We start from the raw sequence: 21391 nt of genomic DNA on the forward strand, positions 1-21391 counted from the left end.
TCCAGCTCCCCCCGGAAGCCCCTCCCACGCACCCCTACGCCCCCGGCCCCGTAACCCCCGCCATGCAATGATTTGCATCCATCCTTTACCTTTTCCCCCCAAGGGAAACAACTCCTACCTCCAAAATAGGCAGACGACTGACCTGTAAGTGATCGGGGAAACCTGTTTTAAAGAGGCCGGTTTCCAGAAAGCCTCGAGGGGCTTTGTCGCTGGCCTCTACGCACTTTACCTCCTGCCGCAGGGGTCGGCGGGGCGGGGCGGGGCCGCCGTGACTCCGCCCTGCGCGCCGTCCCTTTCTCCCGCCCCCGGTCCGGCGGCGCCCAGACCCCCGCGAGCGGGCGAATCCCCGCCGCACGTTCCGCGGACTCCGCTGGCCGCGTGCCCGGGGGCTGCAGTGGCGGCCGCCGCGGCACCGGGCAGAGCCCCGCGTGTGCCCGCGCCCTCACCCCGGGACCGCCGCCTGGGCCGGCGCAGGGCGAGCCCGGGGCTCTCCATGCTGCCGGCCCGGGGGCTGCGGAGTCGGCCGGGTGGCTCCTGCGATGGCGACGGAAGAGGAGGAGGCGGCGAGAGGTGAGGCTGCGGGCGCGTGGCTCCAGCTGCGAGAGCGGCGCCCGATGCGCTAGGGGCGCTCGGGCCAGGCTGAGGGGCAAGCGGCCGGCACGGCGACGCCAGGTGGGCGCACTTTGCGGGGGGGGCTGTCCTCCGGCCCGGCATCACCTGCTGTGGCCTCTGGGGCCAAGGTCGTTCCTTGCGGTACAGGTGCGGTGCGTCGCCCCGCGCATCCTCCCCGAGACCGGGAGGCGGGGAGTGACGCCCGCGGTCGCCGCCGGCTTTCGGACTGCCAGCAGCCCAGTTTCTTGGCCCCGGGCCGGACGTGTCGACGAAGGTGAGCTGGCGAGGGACCATCCACCCTGTGATGGCGAGCAGCCTGACCCCGCCCACCACTGGGCGTTCACTTCGCCGTCTGCAGGGACTGCTGTGCGGACTTCTTAGATTTCGTTTTTCCCGTGTATAAACCAGTTGCCAGCAGCCATTAAAGGAGCTCGGGCTCTGCGAGCCCATCCCCTCTGAACTGGAAATACTCACTTCTGTTCCCTTCTTCAAAAACTGCCCAGCGGCAGACGAGCGCGGGGAGGCAGGGCTCCCCGCACTTCGTACTCTCGAAAACCACAGATTGCACCGCAACAGCTCTCTGTCAGCGAGAGGCGGCTCTTGTGCCACTACAGCTTTAGGAAAGCCATCAGTGGAATTGGTTTGTTTCGTTTTATATTTCTTTGGAGTTTTTGTGACTTGAGCTGGAAGCGTTGCTACGTCTTTTTCCTCTCTTTGGTATTCACTGGCGGTCTCTTCCGTATGACTACTCATGTAATTATGGGCTGATCATAAAATATTTGTTACTTAAGACGAACAGGAGGCAGGAAAAAAAACCATAGAAATAGCTAAAGGAAGACTGGCAGAGAGAAGTTCAGGGAAGCAGTTTATTAAATTTCCACTTTCCTTTTGGAATATTGTGATGAGTTTAGATTGTTCTCTGAAATACAGCATCATGAGAAGAGGTGCTTTTGAAAAATCTAATACAGTTGTGGGGATTTGGGTCATGCGGAGATTTCTAAAATTCTGTCATGTGAATATTTGAAGTCTTTCTGGACGATATGAAGATGTGAGTAAGCACTGGTTTGAAAAGAGAAGGCATCGTTTTAAGCTCAGACATCCTCTCTGCTCTGGCTGTGACTGAACTCTGCCCTTTACTCTGTCACCTGGGTTAAGTTATTGCTATTTAGCCTTAGTTTCTTCATCTGTAAAATGGGGATAATTATAGTATCTGTCTTATAGAATAGTGACGATTAAAGGAGATATGAATATATTTAAATACCTATAAAGTGCTTAGCTCAGTTCTTGGGAAATAGTAAGTATGCTGTAAATATTAGCTTAATATAGTTATTAGTTTACAGCTTCAATTTGCTTTGTGAAAGTAATGAATCTCGTTTAGCCTATTAAGAAAGTGTTGTTGCACACAAGCTGAAATTGGCCAAATTGAAAGACTATTTGGGCTTTTCTGAAAAAAAGACATGTGAAAATATACCTACCAATTCAAAACAGGGCTTTCACCAGGTAAGTCTTATGACAAGTATTTGGACAAAGTTTACTGATATTTAGCTGAATACCAGATGTTAACTTGGGAGTGATCAACACTAATCTTTCTTAGGTAAGAGGAGCAAAGTTTCCATGGGGGCCGGAAGGGCCAGCATTTATTGAGGTCCTATTATGTACCAGGCATTTCATGAGGGAGACCTTCTGTGGCCTCACAGCAGCCCTGTGATGTAGGAGATATTATCTCCCTTTCATAGATGAGGTGAGAACACTGAGGCTGTAGCCAGAAATTGACAAACCTGAAGTTAAAATCTGTGACTACTGCCTGGGCTGCTCTCCTTTCTTTCCTGGCTGGCTGGATGGTTGATGAGCAGTGTGCTCACTTCCAGACACCCTCTTTATCTAAAGAGGGAGAAAAAAAAATATTGTTACAAGTTCTCCCATTCCTGGAGAAGAAAACTGAAACAAAACAGAATTCTCAATGTCAGAATCCAGGGCCATGGTTTTTTTCCCTGGCACAAAATCCTTGCAGATTCCTTTTTCCTAGGCAATTTGACATTCAGGCCCTCACGGTAAAATAAAAATCTGGGAATTCCCTGGAGTTCTGGTGGTTAGGGCTCTGCCCTTCCCCTGCAGGGGCCACGGGTTCAATCCCTGGTCAGGGAACTAAGATGCTGCATGCTGTGCAGCGGGGCCAAAAAAAAAAAATCTAAGACTGGTGTATGGAGAAACCTCCCCATGGTTTGGTTCCACTGCTGAAAAAACTGGGCGCCTGGTTTTGAAGATGGCCACCTGAAATCAGCTGGTACATAATTGCCTGCTCACTTGTTTTTGACAGGCTATGGTAAACACCAAGATAAAGCAAGCTGTCAAGTGCCTGGGCGTCCTCCTGGTAACAGATTCCAGAATCCTTGGAGTTAGGAAGCAGCCAATCTTGGGGGAGCAGCACATTTCCCACGACTGACTGCCAGACTTGCTCTTCGGTCTAGGCATCTGAGGGGCAGCTTTCTCACCTTCCCTTCCCTCCACCCCTATCTTTTACCTTACCGTCCCATGTTCTCACCTGTGATGTTATCAGATCCAACTCTTTTGAGGTGTAGTTATAGTGGCTTAAGTTCATTTTTGTCATTCGTGACATCAAAAGTCATGTCTTAATCAACTTTGCATAAACTCCTTTTCCTGGCCTAGATCCTTAGGCAAAGTTTCAGCCTGACGTGCATTACTCAGGATAAACCAGGATGGACTAAAATTACTTTTCACATGTTTTAGGTTAAGGAAAGGGAGAGGAAAAGAGAGAAGGGGGAGGAGGAGTGAGGAGAGGAGGGGTGGAGTAAAGAGAGAGGAGGAGAGAGAGAGGGAAGTAGCCGGGTAGAAAGGGTGTAAAGGGGAGGACAGAGGGGGAGGAGACGAGGGAGAACGAGGCAGAGGAGGGAATGGGGAAGTAAGAAAAGGAGCACTGGGGGAAAGGGGGGAGGGCTGAGGAGGGATGGAGGTGAGGAGAGATGGGGGAGAGAAGGAAGGGAGGGTAGGGACTGACACCCATCAAAGTTTGACTCCAGGAAAAATAAAAAGAAATTTAATGTTTAAAATATATGGGAGGGCTTCCCTGGTGGCGCAGTGGTTGAGAGTCCACCTGCCGATGCAGGGGACGCGGGTTCATGCCCTGGTCCGGGAAGATCCCACATGCCGCGGAGCGGCTGGGCCCGTGAGCCATGGCCGCTGAGCCTGTGCATCCGGAGCCTGTGCTCTGCAACAGGAGAGGCCACAACAGTGAGAAGCCCGCGTACCGCAAAAAATAAAAAAAATATATGGGAAAACCAAAATATTTGTAAATACAGTGATTTCAGTGTACTTTTTTCCTTGTGGAAAGACTTCCTGGTTCTAAAAAGCATGATCTTTTTCTGTGCAGTGAACATTGATTAGAGCATCCTTTCGAAACCTCTCCCTTTACATAATGTTCAGGACATCATAACCAAGGTGATAACATTTCATTCTATAGCCCTGACTTCAGTTGCCCCATTGAGCTGAAGACCTGCAGATTTCCACCACGACAGCTGAGTAACACAGGTGCCTGGGATCTGGGTCAGCATCAGCATCACCAGTGGCTCAGTGAGCCAGGTGCCCCACAGGAGACAAGTGTACCTGAGCCATCTGCCTTTGCTTTGAGACAGTGATTTCTTGCTCTGGTTTTTGCAAGTCTGCTGTATGGAGTGGCTCCCCCCAAATCTCAGCCCTTCTGTACCCCCTGCTTCACCCAATGCCTCTCTCCTTCCAGGCGGCAGGAGGCTCTGAGAGCTTAGAAGAACCTACAATTTAAGCTTAGTGGAGCTGCGACCCCAGGTGAAAGATGTTCTCTGCAGTAGTGTGTAGTGTTTCTGGATAGTTACCGCTAATTTATGAAGCACTTGGCTGTACACGCTCCCCGCCCTGTTTTGTTCTCTTACTCGGGTGAAGTCACATTTACTGGTCTCTGACACGTAGTGTTATATCACTTTAGGCTATAATATCTCGTTTACCCAGCCTGCAATTTTTAACCTTAAAATATTTTAAAACTAATTAAAATATTTAAATCAGTCCAGTTATATAATGTTAAAATTCTCATTTGAAAATACTTAAATGTTGGTTGGCATGATAAGAAATTTGTCATTTATCTAAGTAAATTAGTATTTCGTTTCTCTAGTCTTTAATCTTATGATTTAAATCTCTAGACAGTGTCTTTACAGAGAGAGAAAAACAAAGAAGACTGAAGGAAAAGGACATAGAGACTCATTCTTCCTCTTAACATGGTTTGCATGATAGGATACTTACAATTGAGGGTCAAGATGATTGCTATAAAACAGCAATTTCCAATACATTCCAAATGTTTTACTTACAATATTTTATTAATATTTTTACTTAGGTAAGAAGTATGCTTTACTGTATATTCTGAGCCTATTACAGGGAAAGTAGAGAAGCATCGATCAACTTTCTCTTCCAAAACATCTCCACTGTGTCTCCCTTACATGTACTAGACTCAGTTATGTGCCTTTCCCCATACGGTTTAAACGGTCCCACGTCCAGGCCTCTGCTTAGGCTGTTCACTGCTCCTGGACTGTCTTGCCCTCTCTCCAGATGGGCCTGTAGGAGTCTTGAGGGCCGAGCTCAGGAATCACTATGTTTCATCCGCCTGTGGAGCAGAAGATCTGGTGTAGGAAAATCAGCACAAGCTTTGGAGCCAGGCCATTGGGAATGTGAGTGCGAGTTTATATACTAGCTATGTGACCTCAGCCAAATTATTTAACTGCTCTGAGCCCCAATTTCCTCATCTATAGAATGGGGGTTAAAAATTTACCTTGGAGAGTTATGGTGAATTAAATGAGATGATTCCAAACTGTATAGTGAAATCTGATGTTCAACAAATGATTTTTCTTCTTCTCCTCACGAACCCTTCCCAGAACTTCCCCCATCCCTAGATGGAAATGATTCTCCCCTTCTATTTCCACACTGTAGATTTTGGTGTGCCTATGAGAACATTTGTGCCTGCTTGCCACGGCATATGTACGCATCTTAGCTCCATCCTTGGGTGGCACATTCCTAGGAGAACAGGGTTGGTTCTTGATCATCTTTACAGTCTTCAACTCCTCGTACCTATTAAGTACCTAATCAAGTTTTATCGATTTTAAGTGAATATTGGTTTGAGGTACAGGCAGGGCTGGTTCATTCACAAAGTATCCATTCAGTACGTACTTACTACTGTTCTAGGCAAACAGAGATAAAGAAATGGATAAATCAAGCAAAAGGGTTAAAGAGCTTATAAGATGTATTAGGCAAGGTGAAAAGCCTGATGTGTCGTGTAAGATAGACCTTAGCAAAATCTATAGTTTAACTGCTAGGAGTGAGCCTCCTCACCCAAAGTTGGGAAAAATTATACCTAGTTTGTGGGGGAGGGACTCAGAGAAGGCTTTTAGAGAAGAGGTCAAGTTTAGTATTGGTGACTAGACAACTCTTGTTTAGCAGCCCAGAAGAGGGTCCTCCAGGACAGAGACTAGGCATGGATGTGGAAAATTGTCAGTGATGTGCTTGGAAAAACTGTTGCTAAGATCCTTTGGGTCTGGCCAGGAAAAGTGGAAAAGGAAGAACTGGCCTGTCGTCGTCTTGTTAGTGCCATCGAGGGCTTCCCCTCCCACGCCTGTGATGTGGCAGGACAGTTAACACAGAAAGCCTGAGTTACAGCCTGGTGATTTGCCTTCTCTCCAAAAGGAAAGATCCATGTAGCTTCTTTTGGGTCCCTGGCCAGCAAGAGAGCGTTTGTATCACCCTGAAAGGCTAGTTGTGGCATGTTTCTGATCAGAAAGAAAAAAATCAGAGATCCTGGTTCTCGGCAGATGATTAGTTGTATGGTCTTAGCCTTCACTCCAAGTGCACCTGGGACACTACTTTGTCTCATCCTCTTTTCCCTGAAAAAAAGCAGCTGCTTATATCTTTAAATCCATTTCACATTCTTTCTTCTGAAAAGCCTCACTAGTGCTATTTCATTTATTCCCATTGCAGCCAGTTGAGAAGCAGGTTTCTGGACTTGCATCATCTGTTCAGTGTAATGACCTATGTTGTTCCACTGTCCCCGTCGCTGATGTGCCCCTCCTATGGACATGTGCTCCTGGCCTGATCTCAGACCCTTCCCGTGCAGCTGCACGGGACAGGGCTGCACCAGGCTCTCAACCTTGACTTCCAAAACAAACAGTGAAGATTTATAAACCAAAAGGAATCCATTGCCAGGCAAGTCAGAACATGTTCCTAATGTGAAAAGAGCACTCCTGGAAACACCTGTGTGTGATAACATCAGAAGATGTTCTTATTTTGATTCAGACACCGTGCAGAGGATCTCTGGCTTAGAAGTTACTTGAAAGCAGAAGCTCTTATATATATATCAAAATACCTCTGCATCTTTTTTTCTTAGGAGAGGAGAATATAGGGAGAAGAGGTTGTTGTTGAGCTAGACGGTACCAAAGCCGTATGTATTTTATAGAAATACAGATTGTGAAAGAGAGATCAGCATACCATGAGCAGAACTGAAATTGAATGCTTTTCACAGCAGAGATCAATATATGTTTAAAGGCATAGAAGATAGTGAAGATTAGTAATTGTTTTGTCAAAATCTAGAGAATAGTTTTTACTGAAAAAGTTGAACGCAATCTCTGGCTCTACATTTGTCTTTCTTCCCAGCTCCCTGGTTGGAGTATTGGATTTCCTCTCTGAGTTACGTGGTACCCAAAGGTAGGCAGTGCTTACACTACCAGGGAGACAAACCGTATTGCATTGTAGGGAGGCCATCTCTTCTGGAATGAGTCATCCAGACAACAGCACTGACCTAGGAAAGAGAGACCAGACTCAATTTTCCAGGCATCATGGCGCTAGTGGTTTCTTTAGGACAATTCTCTTTTCTTTACTTTTCAACTTGAGTTCACATAGAGCTTTTGGCTTGTCAGTTCCTTTCAGCAGCAGTAACCGTTGCCACCTCCGGGACATGTGGTCGCAAACCAAGCAGCCAGATCTTAGAAGGACGTTCGAATTCACACCTCAAATTTTAGAAGACGTCTAGGCCGAATTCTTTATCAAGAGGTTTTAAAATAATTTTTTGTTAGCTATTCGTTTAGGAAGAGCCCGAAGGCAGCTTTAGATTCTAATCATCATTATAACTATGGTATGTTATCTGTAGATAATATTGAAGTCATAAATGTCATGTTGGGTTTTATTACTTTTAAAACTCATACTGTGTTTCAGTTTTAGGACTTCAGCGTTTTCCTGTTGCAGTGGCAGTGCTTCCCGCCCCACCCCCTTTTAAAGGGTCTCCTTCTTTCTAGACTAATCACCATTGGGTAAAGAGATACACAAATATTTTTGTGCACACTGACAAATTTTTTTTTCCCCAAAGTTAACTGAAGGTGTCTTACTTTGTTGATACTTTAGATGTGAAGAACCATGATATGTTTTGTAGGTTCTGTATCGAATTTTGCATATCAAATCATACCTGACTAATATTACTCATGATAATAGCCTACACTGTGTTTCCTATGTACTGCGTTGTATCTTCCTGTGTAACAATGCTGTGGGGTAGCCCATCAAAATCTAAAGATGTTTCTGTGACTTCAGGAGAAAGCAGCTGATACTGAAAATGCTGAACCCCGCATTCTTATGCATGAGGATCAATCAGGCCTGGACCAGGTTAGGGGAATTTTCTGTCTCAGTGTGGAACAAATTCTGAATGAACTGCTTTTTCTTGCTTTTGCCATCCTGGATGAGGTTATAATGCCTCTGGAAGATTGGCCTTTTCTGCAACAGTCGTCGTCAGGGAAGCATTCTTAGGTGCTTATATCACTCTGATTATATTCTGCATCATAACTGCGTGGTTTCCCGTGACTCCGATTTCCTTCGAGTCATTCTGGGTGTTTCTCTTCCCGCTTTGCCCCATTTCAAAAGCTTAGCATGGATCATTCTCACTTTTTGGCTCTTCTAAAGAGTGAATAATTCTTAACCTTTGTTGAGGATTTACTCTGTGCTAGTTGTCTAAATGCTTGACATGGTATGATTCACGAATCTTCAGCAAATCTGTAAAGTTGGTACTATTATTGTTCCATGTTTCTGAGGAAGAAATTGAGACACAGAGATTTTAAGTACATTGCCCAAGGTAAAGTGTGCATAGTAAGTAGCAGAACCAGGATTTGAACCCAGGCAGACTGGCCTCCAGAGCTTTTATCCTCTTCTTCAAAGCCTGCTAGACCTCTGGATGAGGTACCATTTCTGTGATGTTCTGATGTCTAAAACTGAGCTCCTGTTGGGAGGGAGTGTGGAATACTGGCCTACTTTTGGCTTTGGAAGAATGTGAACTCTTTCACCTAATAATTGTGTGATCTTTGGCATGTGTACCAGTCAGCGTTCACCCAGAGGAGCTGAACCAGTAGGAGATATGTATATTAAGAGATTTATTACAAGGAATTGGCTTACGCAAATGTGGGAGCAAACCAGGCAAGCCTGGAATTCGTAGGATGGGCCATCAGAAAAGGCAGGCTGGAGCTCTCAGGCACAGGCCGAAGCAGCTGTCCGTAGGCAGAGTTTCTTCTTCAGGGAAGCCTCAGCTCTGTTTTTAAGGCCTTTCAACTGATAAAATGAGGCCCACCCATATCATCTAGGATAACCCTAGATAACCCTAGCCCTACTCTAACCCTGACCCTAATCTAGGACAGTCACCCCTATTAATGTCAACTGATTATAGAGTTTAATCACATCTACAAAATACCTTCAACAGCAACACTTAGATTCGTATCTGACTGAGTGAATTGAGGACTGTAGCCAACCAAGCTGACACGGCAAAAAGACCGCGGCAGCAAGTTACTTCATTCCTCTGAGGCTGTCTCCTTGTACGCTAAACCATCGCCATAGGGCTGTTGTGAGGATTGTACGAAGTAAGGTATGTAAAGGTCACGGTGCCTGGCGTGTAAAGATTCAGCACAAGATTATTTAACTGGTGGTGGTGGTGGAAGTGGGGATGCTGACAGCAGCAGCAGCTGTGATCTCGCCCAGCATTGGTGACTTAATCCCCTTTCTTATCACTCTCCTGACCAGTCTGGTTTACTGCAGGAAGTGCTGCCTAACTGATGTTCCTACCGAAAATCTCTTCTCATCCGTTTTTTTTCTCAAGACTATATTGGAGAATTAAAGTAGCTCACTACTCTCCATCTTTGAAAAAAATGTCTTACTGCAATCCAGACTCACTGTGTTTATGGCTTTCCTCAGTATATTACTGCAGTAGTGTACTCCCTCCCCCAAAAGCGCTACGCACCGCTTGCTTGCTAAAAGCTCGCGGGAGGGAGGACTGCCTTCCCCAGTGGCATTGAGTGCTTTTGTTTTTGTTTTTGTTTTTGAATTTCTGTAGTGATTGAGAGTGGGACATGCATGAGAACTGTTTCTCCAAAAGAGGCTACTGTATTTAAGTTCTGTTTCTTTTATTGAAACTGTAGTGTAACACACAGCTGGGCATCTTGTTTCACACTCTGAGCCTCAGTTTCCTCAACTGTAAGGTGAGTGAATTGGACAGGATAACGTCTTTTGTTCCCTTTCCCTCCTCTTAATCTTTTATTGCAAATTAAGAAAATCAGGTGTATATTTTTAGGGTTTTATATTTTATAGTAATTTTTATCTTTTTGAGCAAAAGTTGTTTGTTTTTTTCCAGATCAAAACAGATACTTAAAAGGCAGTACTTTTGAATATAGGTCAATCAAACAGTAGTTGAATCAAATAGTAAATAAAGAATTAGCCAAGAGAATCTTCCACTTCCCCACTCTGTCGGATGAGAAACAACTCGTTAACAAATGAACGAACTTAGGAACTGTTAAAAGTCTATAGGAATAACATCTTTGGCGTTGAATGTCATACAGCAAGCGAGTGGGCTGTGAACCTTAACGTTTAAGATCACGTTCCAGATTTTATTCATTGAAATGCGTAAATGATGCCTTTTCCCAATAATTTGTCCTTTTTTTCCATTTCACCGCACCACCAGCAGCACTCAAGCCTTTGGTTAATACCTGGTAGAATCCCAGGTATTACAGGAGGATCGATCAGATTTCCAGTTCCATGAAGGAGCGGTCTCTGGTCACCATCATATTCTCAGCCCCTACAGCACGGTGTCTGCTTCACAGGAGCTTGATGAGTATGTACTGATGGCACGACATGCAGGATGTCCAAGGGCCACAGCTGACAGGTTCCACTCACCAGGTGACTAGGCCAATAGGGGACTTGGCTAGCTCTTTTCCTCCCATGCCCTTTCTACCTGTTGTGTTGTACTGTTGTGCTGCACACTGGGGAACTGTCTTTTTAGCTCATTCTAAGGTTTAGAAGCCATAAATTTCCTATCCTCCTGTATCCTACTCCTCCCATTCACACCCATGCAATTGGTTTGTGTTCCACCCTGAGCACTGCGCCCTCATGACCAGATATGGAGGGCCTTAGCATATGCCATGCAGGAGATCCAGGGCACCTGCTTATTTTAAAGCCATTTTTAGTACCTAGTCAGATGGGGATGATGTAAGCAAATCCACATGTTACCTCACACGTGCTCTGGAATATAAATGCCTTTGCACAGAGCAAGCCTGGGAGATCCCTGGCCCCTCCTTACTAGTAGCAGGGATGTGTCATATAGGAAACCAGGTTGCCCTCTGGCCCATTTTAAGCCAGGAGACCCAACATAGTCCATGCAGCGAACACCACTTAATCCCTGAGGCTCTCTGACACCCTTGCATTGTTCACTGTCGTACTCCCAGACTGCTTTCCCCAACCCAAAGTGGATCCTTTCTCCTATGGCTGAGTGATTGTTTGAGTCCACTCTGACCATTCACATCTCTTCCCTAGTGTCAACCTTTGGCTTACCTCTGTGACTCTGACTTGAGCTCTCGCTTTGTCTATGCTGTATTTGGTCACAGTGAATAATTCCCTACTCTTCCCTCTTTGGCTTTTTGTTGTTGCTGTTAAACATGCCAGCCGGACATTTGGTTTGAAAATGTAAATGTCATGCTGGTCACTTTTGCAGATGGCGTATTTTAAGGAGGCTTAGTCAATCTGGTAGACAGATTCTGAATCCAAAAAGATGTTTATAGGGTGATACCAAAGAAGATTAAACTTAACGACAAAAAAAGGGCCAGCACCTCAGTGTAAAACAAAATGCAGACGTATGAAATGGTAAAGATGTGACTTAACAGCAGCCCGTAGAAAAGACAGATTTGGGTTTACTCGAGAAAATCCCTACCTGGGAATCAGGAGACTTACATAGCAGTCCCTCCTCCATCAATGTCTGGCTGTATGATAAAGGGCAAGGAACTTAATCAACTATGGAATTCTGTTTCTTTCTTGGAAGAAGAAGGAGCTATACTAGACCATCTCTAATGTTAGTTACAGTTCTAAAATTACATGAATGAATCAACAGTTTACATTTTATTTATTTATTTTTGGCTGCGTTGGGTCATCGTTTCTGTCCGAGGGCTTTCTCTAGTTGTGGTGAGCGGGAGCCACTCTTCATCGCGGCGCGCGGGCCTCTCGCTGTCGCGGCCTCTCGTTGCGGAGCACGGGCTCCAGACGCGCAGGCTCAGTAGCTGTGTCTCACGGGCCCAGTTGCTCCGCGGCATGTGGGATCTTCCCAGACCAGGGCTCGAACCCGCGTCCCTGCATTGGCAGGCAGGTTCTCAACCACTGCGTCACCAGGGAAGCCCGAATCAACAGTTTAAAGTGAAGGCCCAGTGCCTTGCACAGTAGTAAGTATGCAAGTACTTGCAACTGAATTGAAACTTATTAGACTCATCAGACATAGGGATGTTGGATAGAAATTACAGAGAGACTTTTTGGCTTTCCAAGAAGTAACCTTTTCAACTAATAAAAACATCTTAAAATTACATGGATTACTATGTAATCCATCGCACAACCCATTCATTAGAATGAATAAAGTTAAAAAGGCTGACAATGCCAGTTGTTGGTGAGGATGGAGCAGCTGGAACTCTGAGATACTGCTAGTGGAAACGTGGAATGGCATAAACGCTTAGGGACACAGTGTGGCAGTTTCCCCAAAATGTAAACATGTACCTACCTTGCAACCCATGTTCTGTGTCTAAGTATTTACCCAAGATAAAGGAAAACATTTGTCTAAGCAGAGACTGGTACATGAATATTTGAAGCAGCCTTATTTACAATAGCCAAAAATTGGAAATAAGCCAAATGGTCATCAACAAATGAATTCCGTGGATACACAAAATATGATACCCACCCAAGGGGAAACAAATTGGCAATAAAACCGCACAACAACGTGGATGAATCTCAAAATCATTATGAGGGAAAGAGGCCAGACTCAAAAGGGTATGTCATATGATTCTATTTATATAAAATCTAGAAAATGCAAACAAATGGTTAAAAAACTAAAAGCAAGTCACTGTTTGCCTGGGATTGGGGTGGAGGGAAGGGCTTGGGGAAACCTTTTCCTGGTTTTTTCATGTCTTAATTTTATGGTGGTTTTTGATATGTAGAAATTTTAACTTTTTAATGTAATCATTTCTTTTGTGGTTTTTACCTTTGGCCTCATACTTTGAAAGTCCTCACTTTAAGGTTATGTAAACAGTCACATATTTTTTTCTTTATACTTTTATGATTTTATTTTCCTACATTTAACTCATTCATCCAGCACAAATTTATTTTGGTAAATAGCGGGAAATAGAGATCTAATATTTTCCAAATAGGTAAGGAATTGACCTAATACTAGTTAATTGAATAATCCGTCATTTCCTCAATTATTGAGTGTGGGTGGTGTGTCAGGGATTGTTTTAAGCTGGGAATACAAACATGGTCCCTGCCCTCAAGGAGCTGTGTCTGGTGAGAGAGACTGACTAGTGACAAGATAATTACAGTGAAGTGGGATCAGCTCAATGATGGTATCAATTACAAGGTGCTACTGGATTACATAGGAGGGGCCCCAGTTAGGTGGCAGGTTTGGGGGGCAGTGGTCAGAGAGGGCTTCTTGTGGAGATAACATGTCTTGACAAGTAAGTTTATGTTAACCTGATTTGGGGACAGGGCATTCCAGGCATAAACATGCCTAGAGAAGCAGAGCCAGGGGGGAACATGACATGGCTGGGGACTGTCACTTAGTGCTTTGTGCCTGTTGCCTGGGTCACGAGTAAGAGAGCGGCATGCGGTGAGGCTCGTAGGGAGGCTGAAAAACTTTGTATTTCATGTCATCTTAAACTCAGCGGGGGGCTTCCCTGGTGGCGTGGTGGTTGAGAGTCCGCCTGCCGATGCAGGGGACACGGGTTCGTGCCCTGGTCCGGGAAGATCCCACATGCCGCAGAGCGGCTGGGCCCGTGAGCCATGGCCGCTGAGCCTGCGCGTCCGGAGCTTGTGCTCCGCAATGGGAGAGGCCACAGCAATAAGAGGCCCGCGTACCGCAAAAAAATAAATAATCAAACAAACACTTCAGCGCGGAGCTGTACACCTGAAACTAACATAACGTGGGAAGTCAACTATACTTCAATTAAAAAAAAATTCAGTGGGGAGCCACAGTTGAATTTTGAGCAGTGAAATGCAGTAGTCAAAGCCCTTGTGCAATGATCATACTGCTGGTGGTCTGCATATTGAGTAGCGTGCTGCTTTTTTCACAGCAACGATCACAGTTTTGAATTATGTGTTTGGTTATTGATGAATGTCTCACATTACCCTCTTCAGAAGCGGCGGGAGAGATTTCTTGTTTAATGATTATATGAGGATTTTCATGCGGAGATCTGAATTATCTGACACTATACTTCTGGTTTAATCTAGCTCTGTAGCTGCCCCTTAATTTGACTCAGACCTCAGTCATCTTTAACAGTTACATCATCATTCAATCTGACCGTTTGTGTGAGGGTAGAGAGAGGTGCACATCGGTATCCATTTAGATCTTTTGCGTGGCCGTAAGCCCATTATACCCAATTCAGATAAGTAATTAATGTCCTACCTACTATCTGTCCAGCAAAACTTCATAGATTCCAAGAGGCTTCAACATTTATCTCATTTTTTTTCGTATCAAAGCTCTGCAAGGGAACTCTAGTCGGCATCATAACCTCTAATTTTACAGATGAGGACTCCACAGAGAGGGTCAACCACTCACCTGGAGCCACACAATGAGGTGGGGAAGCTTGGACAGAAGTGCTCTTGGCTGTGCCTGGTTCGCTGCTCACGTGTGGGAAGCAGTGTTACTGCAGTGGGGGCTGAACTTGAGCTGGGCTCCATGAAGGCCATACAGTCAGGAGGTTCTTCCCTTAGGAGAATCGTCAGAAATCAGTACAGGCTGTCAGGTTACTTCGTCACTCCCCATGAAGAAGCTGTGCTTTGGGCAGACTGTGGCTATTGCCTGCCACAGACAACAGCCTTTTATGGACTCTGTGGTGTCACAGTTCTTTCCAGAGCATTAAACATTGTACCTGATGGGTGCTTTCAGTCGGTTATCCAGCGTGGCTGCCACTTTCAGAAATCAGAACAGTTACCTACTCTCCCTGCCTCCTCAACAAAGGGAATCCTCTATAGGCAGGTAACGCTTGTGGAAAATTTCTTCTTGACTCTTCCTTAAATACTTCGCCAACAGACCTCTCTTTCACACACAGTTTAGGACAAGGGTCAGTCTGGACTCGTGTGCATTTGATTAGAAACTCCCTGTCGCTTCTCATAGGAAAACATTAAGATGTGCCATGAAAGTGGCTCAGTGTGTGCTCACATCTTCAGCAACAACAAGTTCATGGTGTCAGCAGTCTGTATTTGCTCTTTGGCTTTAAAAAACAATATAAGAGAGAGCGGCATGGACATATATACACTACCAAACGTAAAATAGATAGCTAGTGGGAAGTAGCCGCATAGCACAGGGAGATCATCTTGGTGCTTTGTGACCACCTAGAGGGGTGGGATAGGGAGGGTGGGAGGGAGACGCAAGAGGGAAGAGATATGGGAACATATGTATATGTATAACTGATTCACTTCGTTATAAAGCAGAAACTAACACACGATTGTAAAGCAATTATACTCCAATAAAGATGTAAAAAACAAAAACAAAAACAAAAAAACAATATAAGAAGGGCCGCATACATGACTCTTCAAATAGTGGTATAAATTTATCCTTTCAAAAAAATGCCCAAGGCTTGTGCATAACACAAAACTTTGGGGGGAATGTTTATTTTTTCTAAATTAAAAAAATAGTATGTGTTGTAGAAAATTTGAAAATTTTTATTTTCAAATAATTTTAAATTAAGGAAAATAAATGCATTCACCATGTTCTTTATTTTCTGTATTCTGATGTTTTCACATGTGGGACCCTGCTGATTCGGGAGGGACTGCCCCTCCCAGGATCCGCCCACTGAGAGTAAACAACTTGCCCTGTGAGTGCGCTTGTCAAATACCACACCAGCCAATCCAGAGCCCACACCCCGGCCACCTCCTTCATTGGGATCTCACACTCTGGGCTACTGTCTGCCTGTCCTAATTGCCCCTGGGCCAGGTACCAGACAACGAGGGACAGCCCCGATGCCCCACAGGCTGCTGAAATCATTCAAACTAGCCCAAACTAAACCTGCTCAGCCTGTCTTGCCCATTCCTTCCCACAGAAACCACAGTAGAGACTCTTACCCACAGATGCCCCTCTCCCTCTGCCTCCTGACTGGCCCTGGTGCTTTCCCTTGTGGCCCCATGTGGCCTGGCATGCCTCCTCCTCCTGGGAACCGTGAGTAGCAGTCTACCTTTTTGTCTCCTGATCTGTTGGCCTTAGTGTACCTTAAATCTTATATTAATATACTGTATTTTTAAACAGTAAAGAAACGTACAAAATTTAGTGTTTCATATAGCATTTACTCTTTCATAAATAATTGGAAAACATTGTATTTAAAAGCTGCAGAGCGGTCCATCACATGGTTGCAGCCTAGTGTTTTAGTTGTTTCCTTGTTTGTTGATACCTTTAGGTTGTTGTTAGGTTTACACTGTTGAAATATTTTAGTTCATTTGTATGTACATCTTTAATATTTTTAGGATAAACTCAAAGAAATAGAATTCTGGGTCAAAGGATGTAAGTATCTTTGTGTCCCTTGATACAGTTTTCCAAATTGCATTTTAGAAAGGTTATGCCAGTTTTCATTCCCACCAGAAGTATATGAAACTGTGAGAGTGTCTCTCTTCTCACCTCTTCCCCTTCTTCAAGACTCCTTTTTGGGTACAATAATTTATTAGGATAAGTCAGTTTGATAGGGGGAAAAACGTTTCTTTTCTCACTTCAGTAATTCTCAGGTGATCTGTAATGTGGTCAACCTAAATTTGAAGGAATGATCATAGTGGGGTTGTGGAAGCTAATCACTCTCTCCTATATTTCAGAACTAGGAAGTGAGGTTGGCATTTATTTCAGCTTCACTGCCTCTTCCAGACGTTATTCCCCTTTGTCACTTGATGACAGGCATGCCTTGGAGATACTGCTGGTTTGGTTCCAGACCACTGCCATAAAGCTAATATTGCATTAAAGTGCGTCACAGGAATTTTTTGGTTTCCCAGTGCATGTAAAAGTTATGTCTATACTATACTATAATCTGTGCAATAGCAGTATGTGTAAAAAATGTACATACCTTAATTTTGAAATACTTTATTGCTAATATGATGCTAACCATCGTCTGAGCCTTCAGTGAGTCATAATCTTTTTGCAATAGCAACATCAAAGATCACTGATCACAGAGCACTGTAGCAAATATAATAATGATGAAAAAGTTTGAAATATGGCGAGAATTACCACAGTGTGATGCAGGGACATGAAGTGAGCTGTTGGGAAAATGGTGTCAATAGACTTGCACTATGCAGGGTTGTCACAAACCTTCAATTTGTAAAAAGCACAATATCTGCAAAGTGCAGTAAAACGAGGTGTGCCTGTACCTTCACTTAGGTTTTCTGTTTATTCACCCCTCTTCTATCCTTATTTTAATCATCTACCCACCTCCAGGATGCTGCCCCTTGTGTTCTTAGACATCTTCCTCTCCTGCCCATCCCCTGATGTCATCCTGGATGACTTTGGTCTTTCTTCTCTTCCCCAGAATACCCCATCGTCACTGCACTGCAGTGCCCCCTGGGCACCTCTTACTTCGCCCTTGAATCAGCTGCAGATGCTTTACCTCTGAATCCCCAAGTCTGAACTTCTCCCTGCTGACCATGGTCTTGTATTTTTATGACTCTGCCACTTACACAAACATTCCAGCCACCTGCCTGTTCTTTCAGCTCCTTTTTGGTGTCTCTTGCTTTCCTACCAGCCTGTACTCTGTGATGCACTATTTTACTACAGTTGTCCCTTGAACAACAGCGGGGATTGTGGTGCCCTACCCTCCATGCAGTCAAAAATCCTTGTATAGCTTTACAGTCAGCTCTCTGTATCCATGGTTCCACATCCATACATTCAACCAACTGCCAACTGTGTAGTACCCTAGTACGTATTTAGTGAAAGAAATCCTTGTATAAGTGGACCTGTGCAGTTCAAACCTGTGTTGTTCAGTGGTCAATTGTAGGATGTTGTAGGCATCACTTATTCATTGTTCTTTTGACTTTCTGCATACTTCCCCGGCTAGTGACTGGCCTTGGGCAAGTAAAGCCACCTATTTTCTCTGCTTTGGTTCTCCAGCTTTTAGACATCTTGCTACGTTTGAAGTCAAGGCCAAGAGTATAACATTTCCTCCTCCAGCCTACGCAGGAGAGGTGGCTCCTTCTGTGATGCTCTGATACTGTATCTGAGATAAGTGGTGGTTGATCCTTAGGTGGGACCCTGATCCCCGTGTGGAAGGATCTTTGGCTTTCCCTGCTCATGCTTGGCAGCAAAGCCTTATTTTCCCAGCCAAGCCGGAAAGGGTTCAGTGAACAGCTCTGAGTACAATCTTCATTACAGAAATAAATAGGGACCCAGGTAAGAAGTGAGCCGTTCAGGTTGGACAAAGGTGGAATGCATTAGGATAAAAGTTGTAGCTTATGATGGGAAGACTAGTTCCTAGAAGAGAGAACAAATGTGCCCTCTGCCTTCGTGCTGATTGGCCAAGAAACAAAGGGGGCTGAAATGCAGTGCTAGGTAACTTCACTAGCTCCCTGCTACCTGGAAATCAAGCTCAGACTCCGCAGTAGGACATCCAGGGCCCTCCACCAACTAGCTCAGTCTGTGTTTCCAGCTTGATTTCCTAATGTTTCACACTGTATGCAGCCATACAGATCTACTTGCTATTCCCTAATAGTTCATATATATTCTTTTTTCTTTCTGAACTGTAGGTATGTCTTACAAAAGTAAGACATGACACTTGTAAAATTTTAGAACAATACAGAAAAGTAAAAAGGAAGAAAAGCTTTAATTGGCCACTCAGACAAAACACTTGGAAACATTTCACTGTGTTTCTTTCTAGATTTTTTTCTCCCTGAAAATACATTATCTTAGTTTCTTGATATTATGTAGTCTCTGTGTCTTTCATCCTGCTTTTTAAACTAAATGTTACATAAACATTTTCCATAGTTATAAAACCCATAAACATTATTTTATTTTTTGTCAACAACAGATATTTATTTCTCATGGTTCTGCAGGCTGGAAGTCTGAGATCAGGGTTTCAGTGTGGTTGGGTTCTGGAGAGAGTGCTCTGATGGTGCAGCTGGCCAGCTTCTTGGTGTAGCCTCATGTGACAGAAAGACAGCCAGCTCTCTGGCCTCTTCTGATAAGGCACTAATCCCATTCTTGAGGACTCTACTCTCAGGATCTAATTACCTCCCAAAGACCCCACCTCCAAACATAATCACATTGGGGATTAGATTTTATATGAATTTTGTGGGACACATTCACTCCATAACAGCATCCAAATCGGTGCTAAGACAAAGTTAAAATTATGTCCTCTTATTTCTGCCTCACATTGCCTATTAACAGACCAAGTAGGGAGTGCCCATCACCTGAGAAGGAGCGTGCTCCTCAGAGCCCTGTGTGAGGTGGTACAGCAGGAAAGGAGAGATGGGAGAGCCGCTTGCTGCGAGATTTTCTGAGTGTTAGAGATCAAAGCCTTCACTGTGGGAAGCCTGTCAAATAGCTGAAGCTGTGACTCTCCAACTTCACAAATGATGATGCATGTAACAAGTTTCTACTGAAGAGCTGTAAGCGTTGGAAAAAAAATGTTTATGGAAAGGGGCCAGACAGACTCCCAGGCAGAAGGGCAACGTGAGTATCAACCAAGAGTGAAGCACTTTCAACCTCTCTGGTCCACAGGTCAGGTTAAAATTCCAGACCCTCTGTGTGGAGAAAAGGGAACCCTCCTACACTGTCGGTGGGAATGTAAGTTGGTACAACCATTATGGAGAACAGTATGGAGGTTCCTCAGAAAACTAAAAACAGAATTACCATATGATACAGCAATCCCACTCCTGGGAATATACCCAGACAAAACTATAATTCAAAAAGATACATGCACCCCTCTGTTCATAGCAGCACTGTTCACAATAGCCAAAACATGAAAACAACCTAAATGTCCATTGACAGGTGAATGGATAAAGAAGATGTGGTGCATATATGCAATGGAATACTACTCAGCCATAAAAAAGAACAAAATAATGCCATTTGCAGCAACATGGATGCAACTAGAGATTATCATAAAGAGTGAAGTAAGTCAGAAAGAGAAAGGCAAATATATGATATCACTTATATGTGGAACCTAAAATATGGCACAAATGAACACATCTACAAAACAGAAACAGACTCATGGACATAGAGAGCAGACTTGTGGTTGCCAGGGAAGAGGAGGGGATGGAGAGGGGTGGACTGGGAGTTTGGGGTTGGTGGATGCAAACTGTTACATTTAGAATGAATAAAAAACAAGGTCCTAATGTACAGCACAGGTATTATCACAATACCTGTGATAAACCATAATGGACAAGAATATTAAAAAAGAATGTCTCTGTGTACAACTGAGTCGCTTTGCTCTACAGCAGAGATTGCCACAGTATTGTAAATTAACTATACGTCATTAAAAGTTTTTATATTTCAAAAAAAGGAAAAGAGTGCATGTGAATTAAACATGTATAAATAAGACCAAAATTAAAATAAAATAAAATTCCAGGCCCTCTGACTTTAGATTAAATAACAGGGCAAATACCAAGTAGAGTGTTCTTCAAATGCAGCAACTGGATGGTGCTACAAGAAAATAAGTGCTTCCTAGGATATAACTTCTATCAGCCCCTGAAACGTCTTCCTCCAAGCCACACCCACTTGCCAAAGGTGTTGCACTTTTCAGTGAACAGAAGAGGGAGACCAGTGACACAGGCTGGTATCATAGGGAGAGACGTTAAATGTCATTTTTTTGACATGTAAAAACAGGATGCTAATTTATTAGTGAATGCAAAGTGTCTCCCTCATACGACTTTGTCTGGGTGTCCACGTGGTTTCCTTCATTTTCTCCCTGTAGGTAGACCCCCGTAGAAATCCTGCCTTTGAATCAAAGTTCAGATTCTTCTCCTCTTCCCCGGTGACTGAGGCTGAGATGGTGGAAGAACCAGGTTATCACAGGTGCAATTCTTCCAGAATAGGAAGGCATGCACTGGAGTCTGAAATTGAGTACCCTTCAAAAAGAGTAGGGGTATTTGAAGTGTGAAGATTCTGTTGACAAGTCCTGTTGAAGAGAATGGATGGAAATTTGGAAAATTACCTAATTAGGCTCTTGTATCTCAACACCCACTATGAACCCCCATTTTGAGCAAGATACTCTGCTGGCTTCAGTTAAGACCAGTCTTGCTA

At 44.3% G+C, this 21391-nt stretch overlaps 1 protein-coding gene across 8 annotated transcripts in view; it reads left to right on the plus strand.

Annotated features, from left to right (window-relative positions):
* Positions 1–516: 516 nt before the first annotated feature.
* The window catches only part of BMAL2 (basic helix-loop-helix ARNT like 2), an 87714-nt gene continuing 66839 nt past the window's right edge, over positions 517–21391 (plus strand). For 6 of the 8 annotated variants that reach the window (XR_009521174.1, XM_060024491.1, XM_060024493.1 and 3 more), the window contains exon 1: positions 16122–16342. Coding sequence is in view for 6 of the 8 variants with exons in the window: in XM_060024491.1 (XP_059880474.1) it covers positions 16147–16342 (196 nt within the window). In the remaining 2 variants the exon portion in view is untranslated. Of the gene's footprint in view, positions 571–16121; positions 16343–17062; positions 17128–21391 lie in introns of those variants that run through there. The other 2 variants (XM_060024495.1, XM_060024497.1) reach the window with 2 other exon arrangements.

The sequence above is a fragment of the Delphinus delphis genome, chromosome 11, assembly GCF_949987515.2.
Source record: "Delphinus delphis chromosome 11, mDelDel1.2, whole genome shotgun sequence".
Taxonomy (NCBI): domain Eukaryota; kingdom Metazoa; phylum Chordata; class Mammalia; order Artiodactyla; family Delphinidae; genus Delphinus; species Delphinus delphis.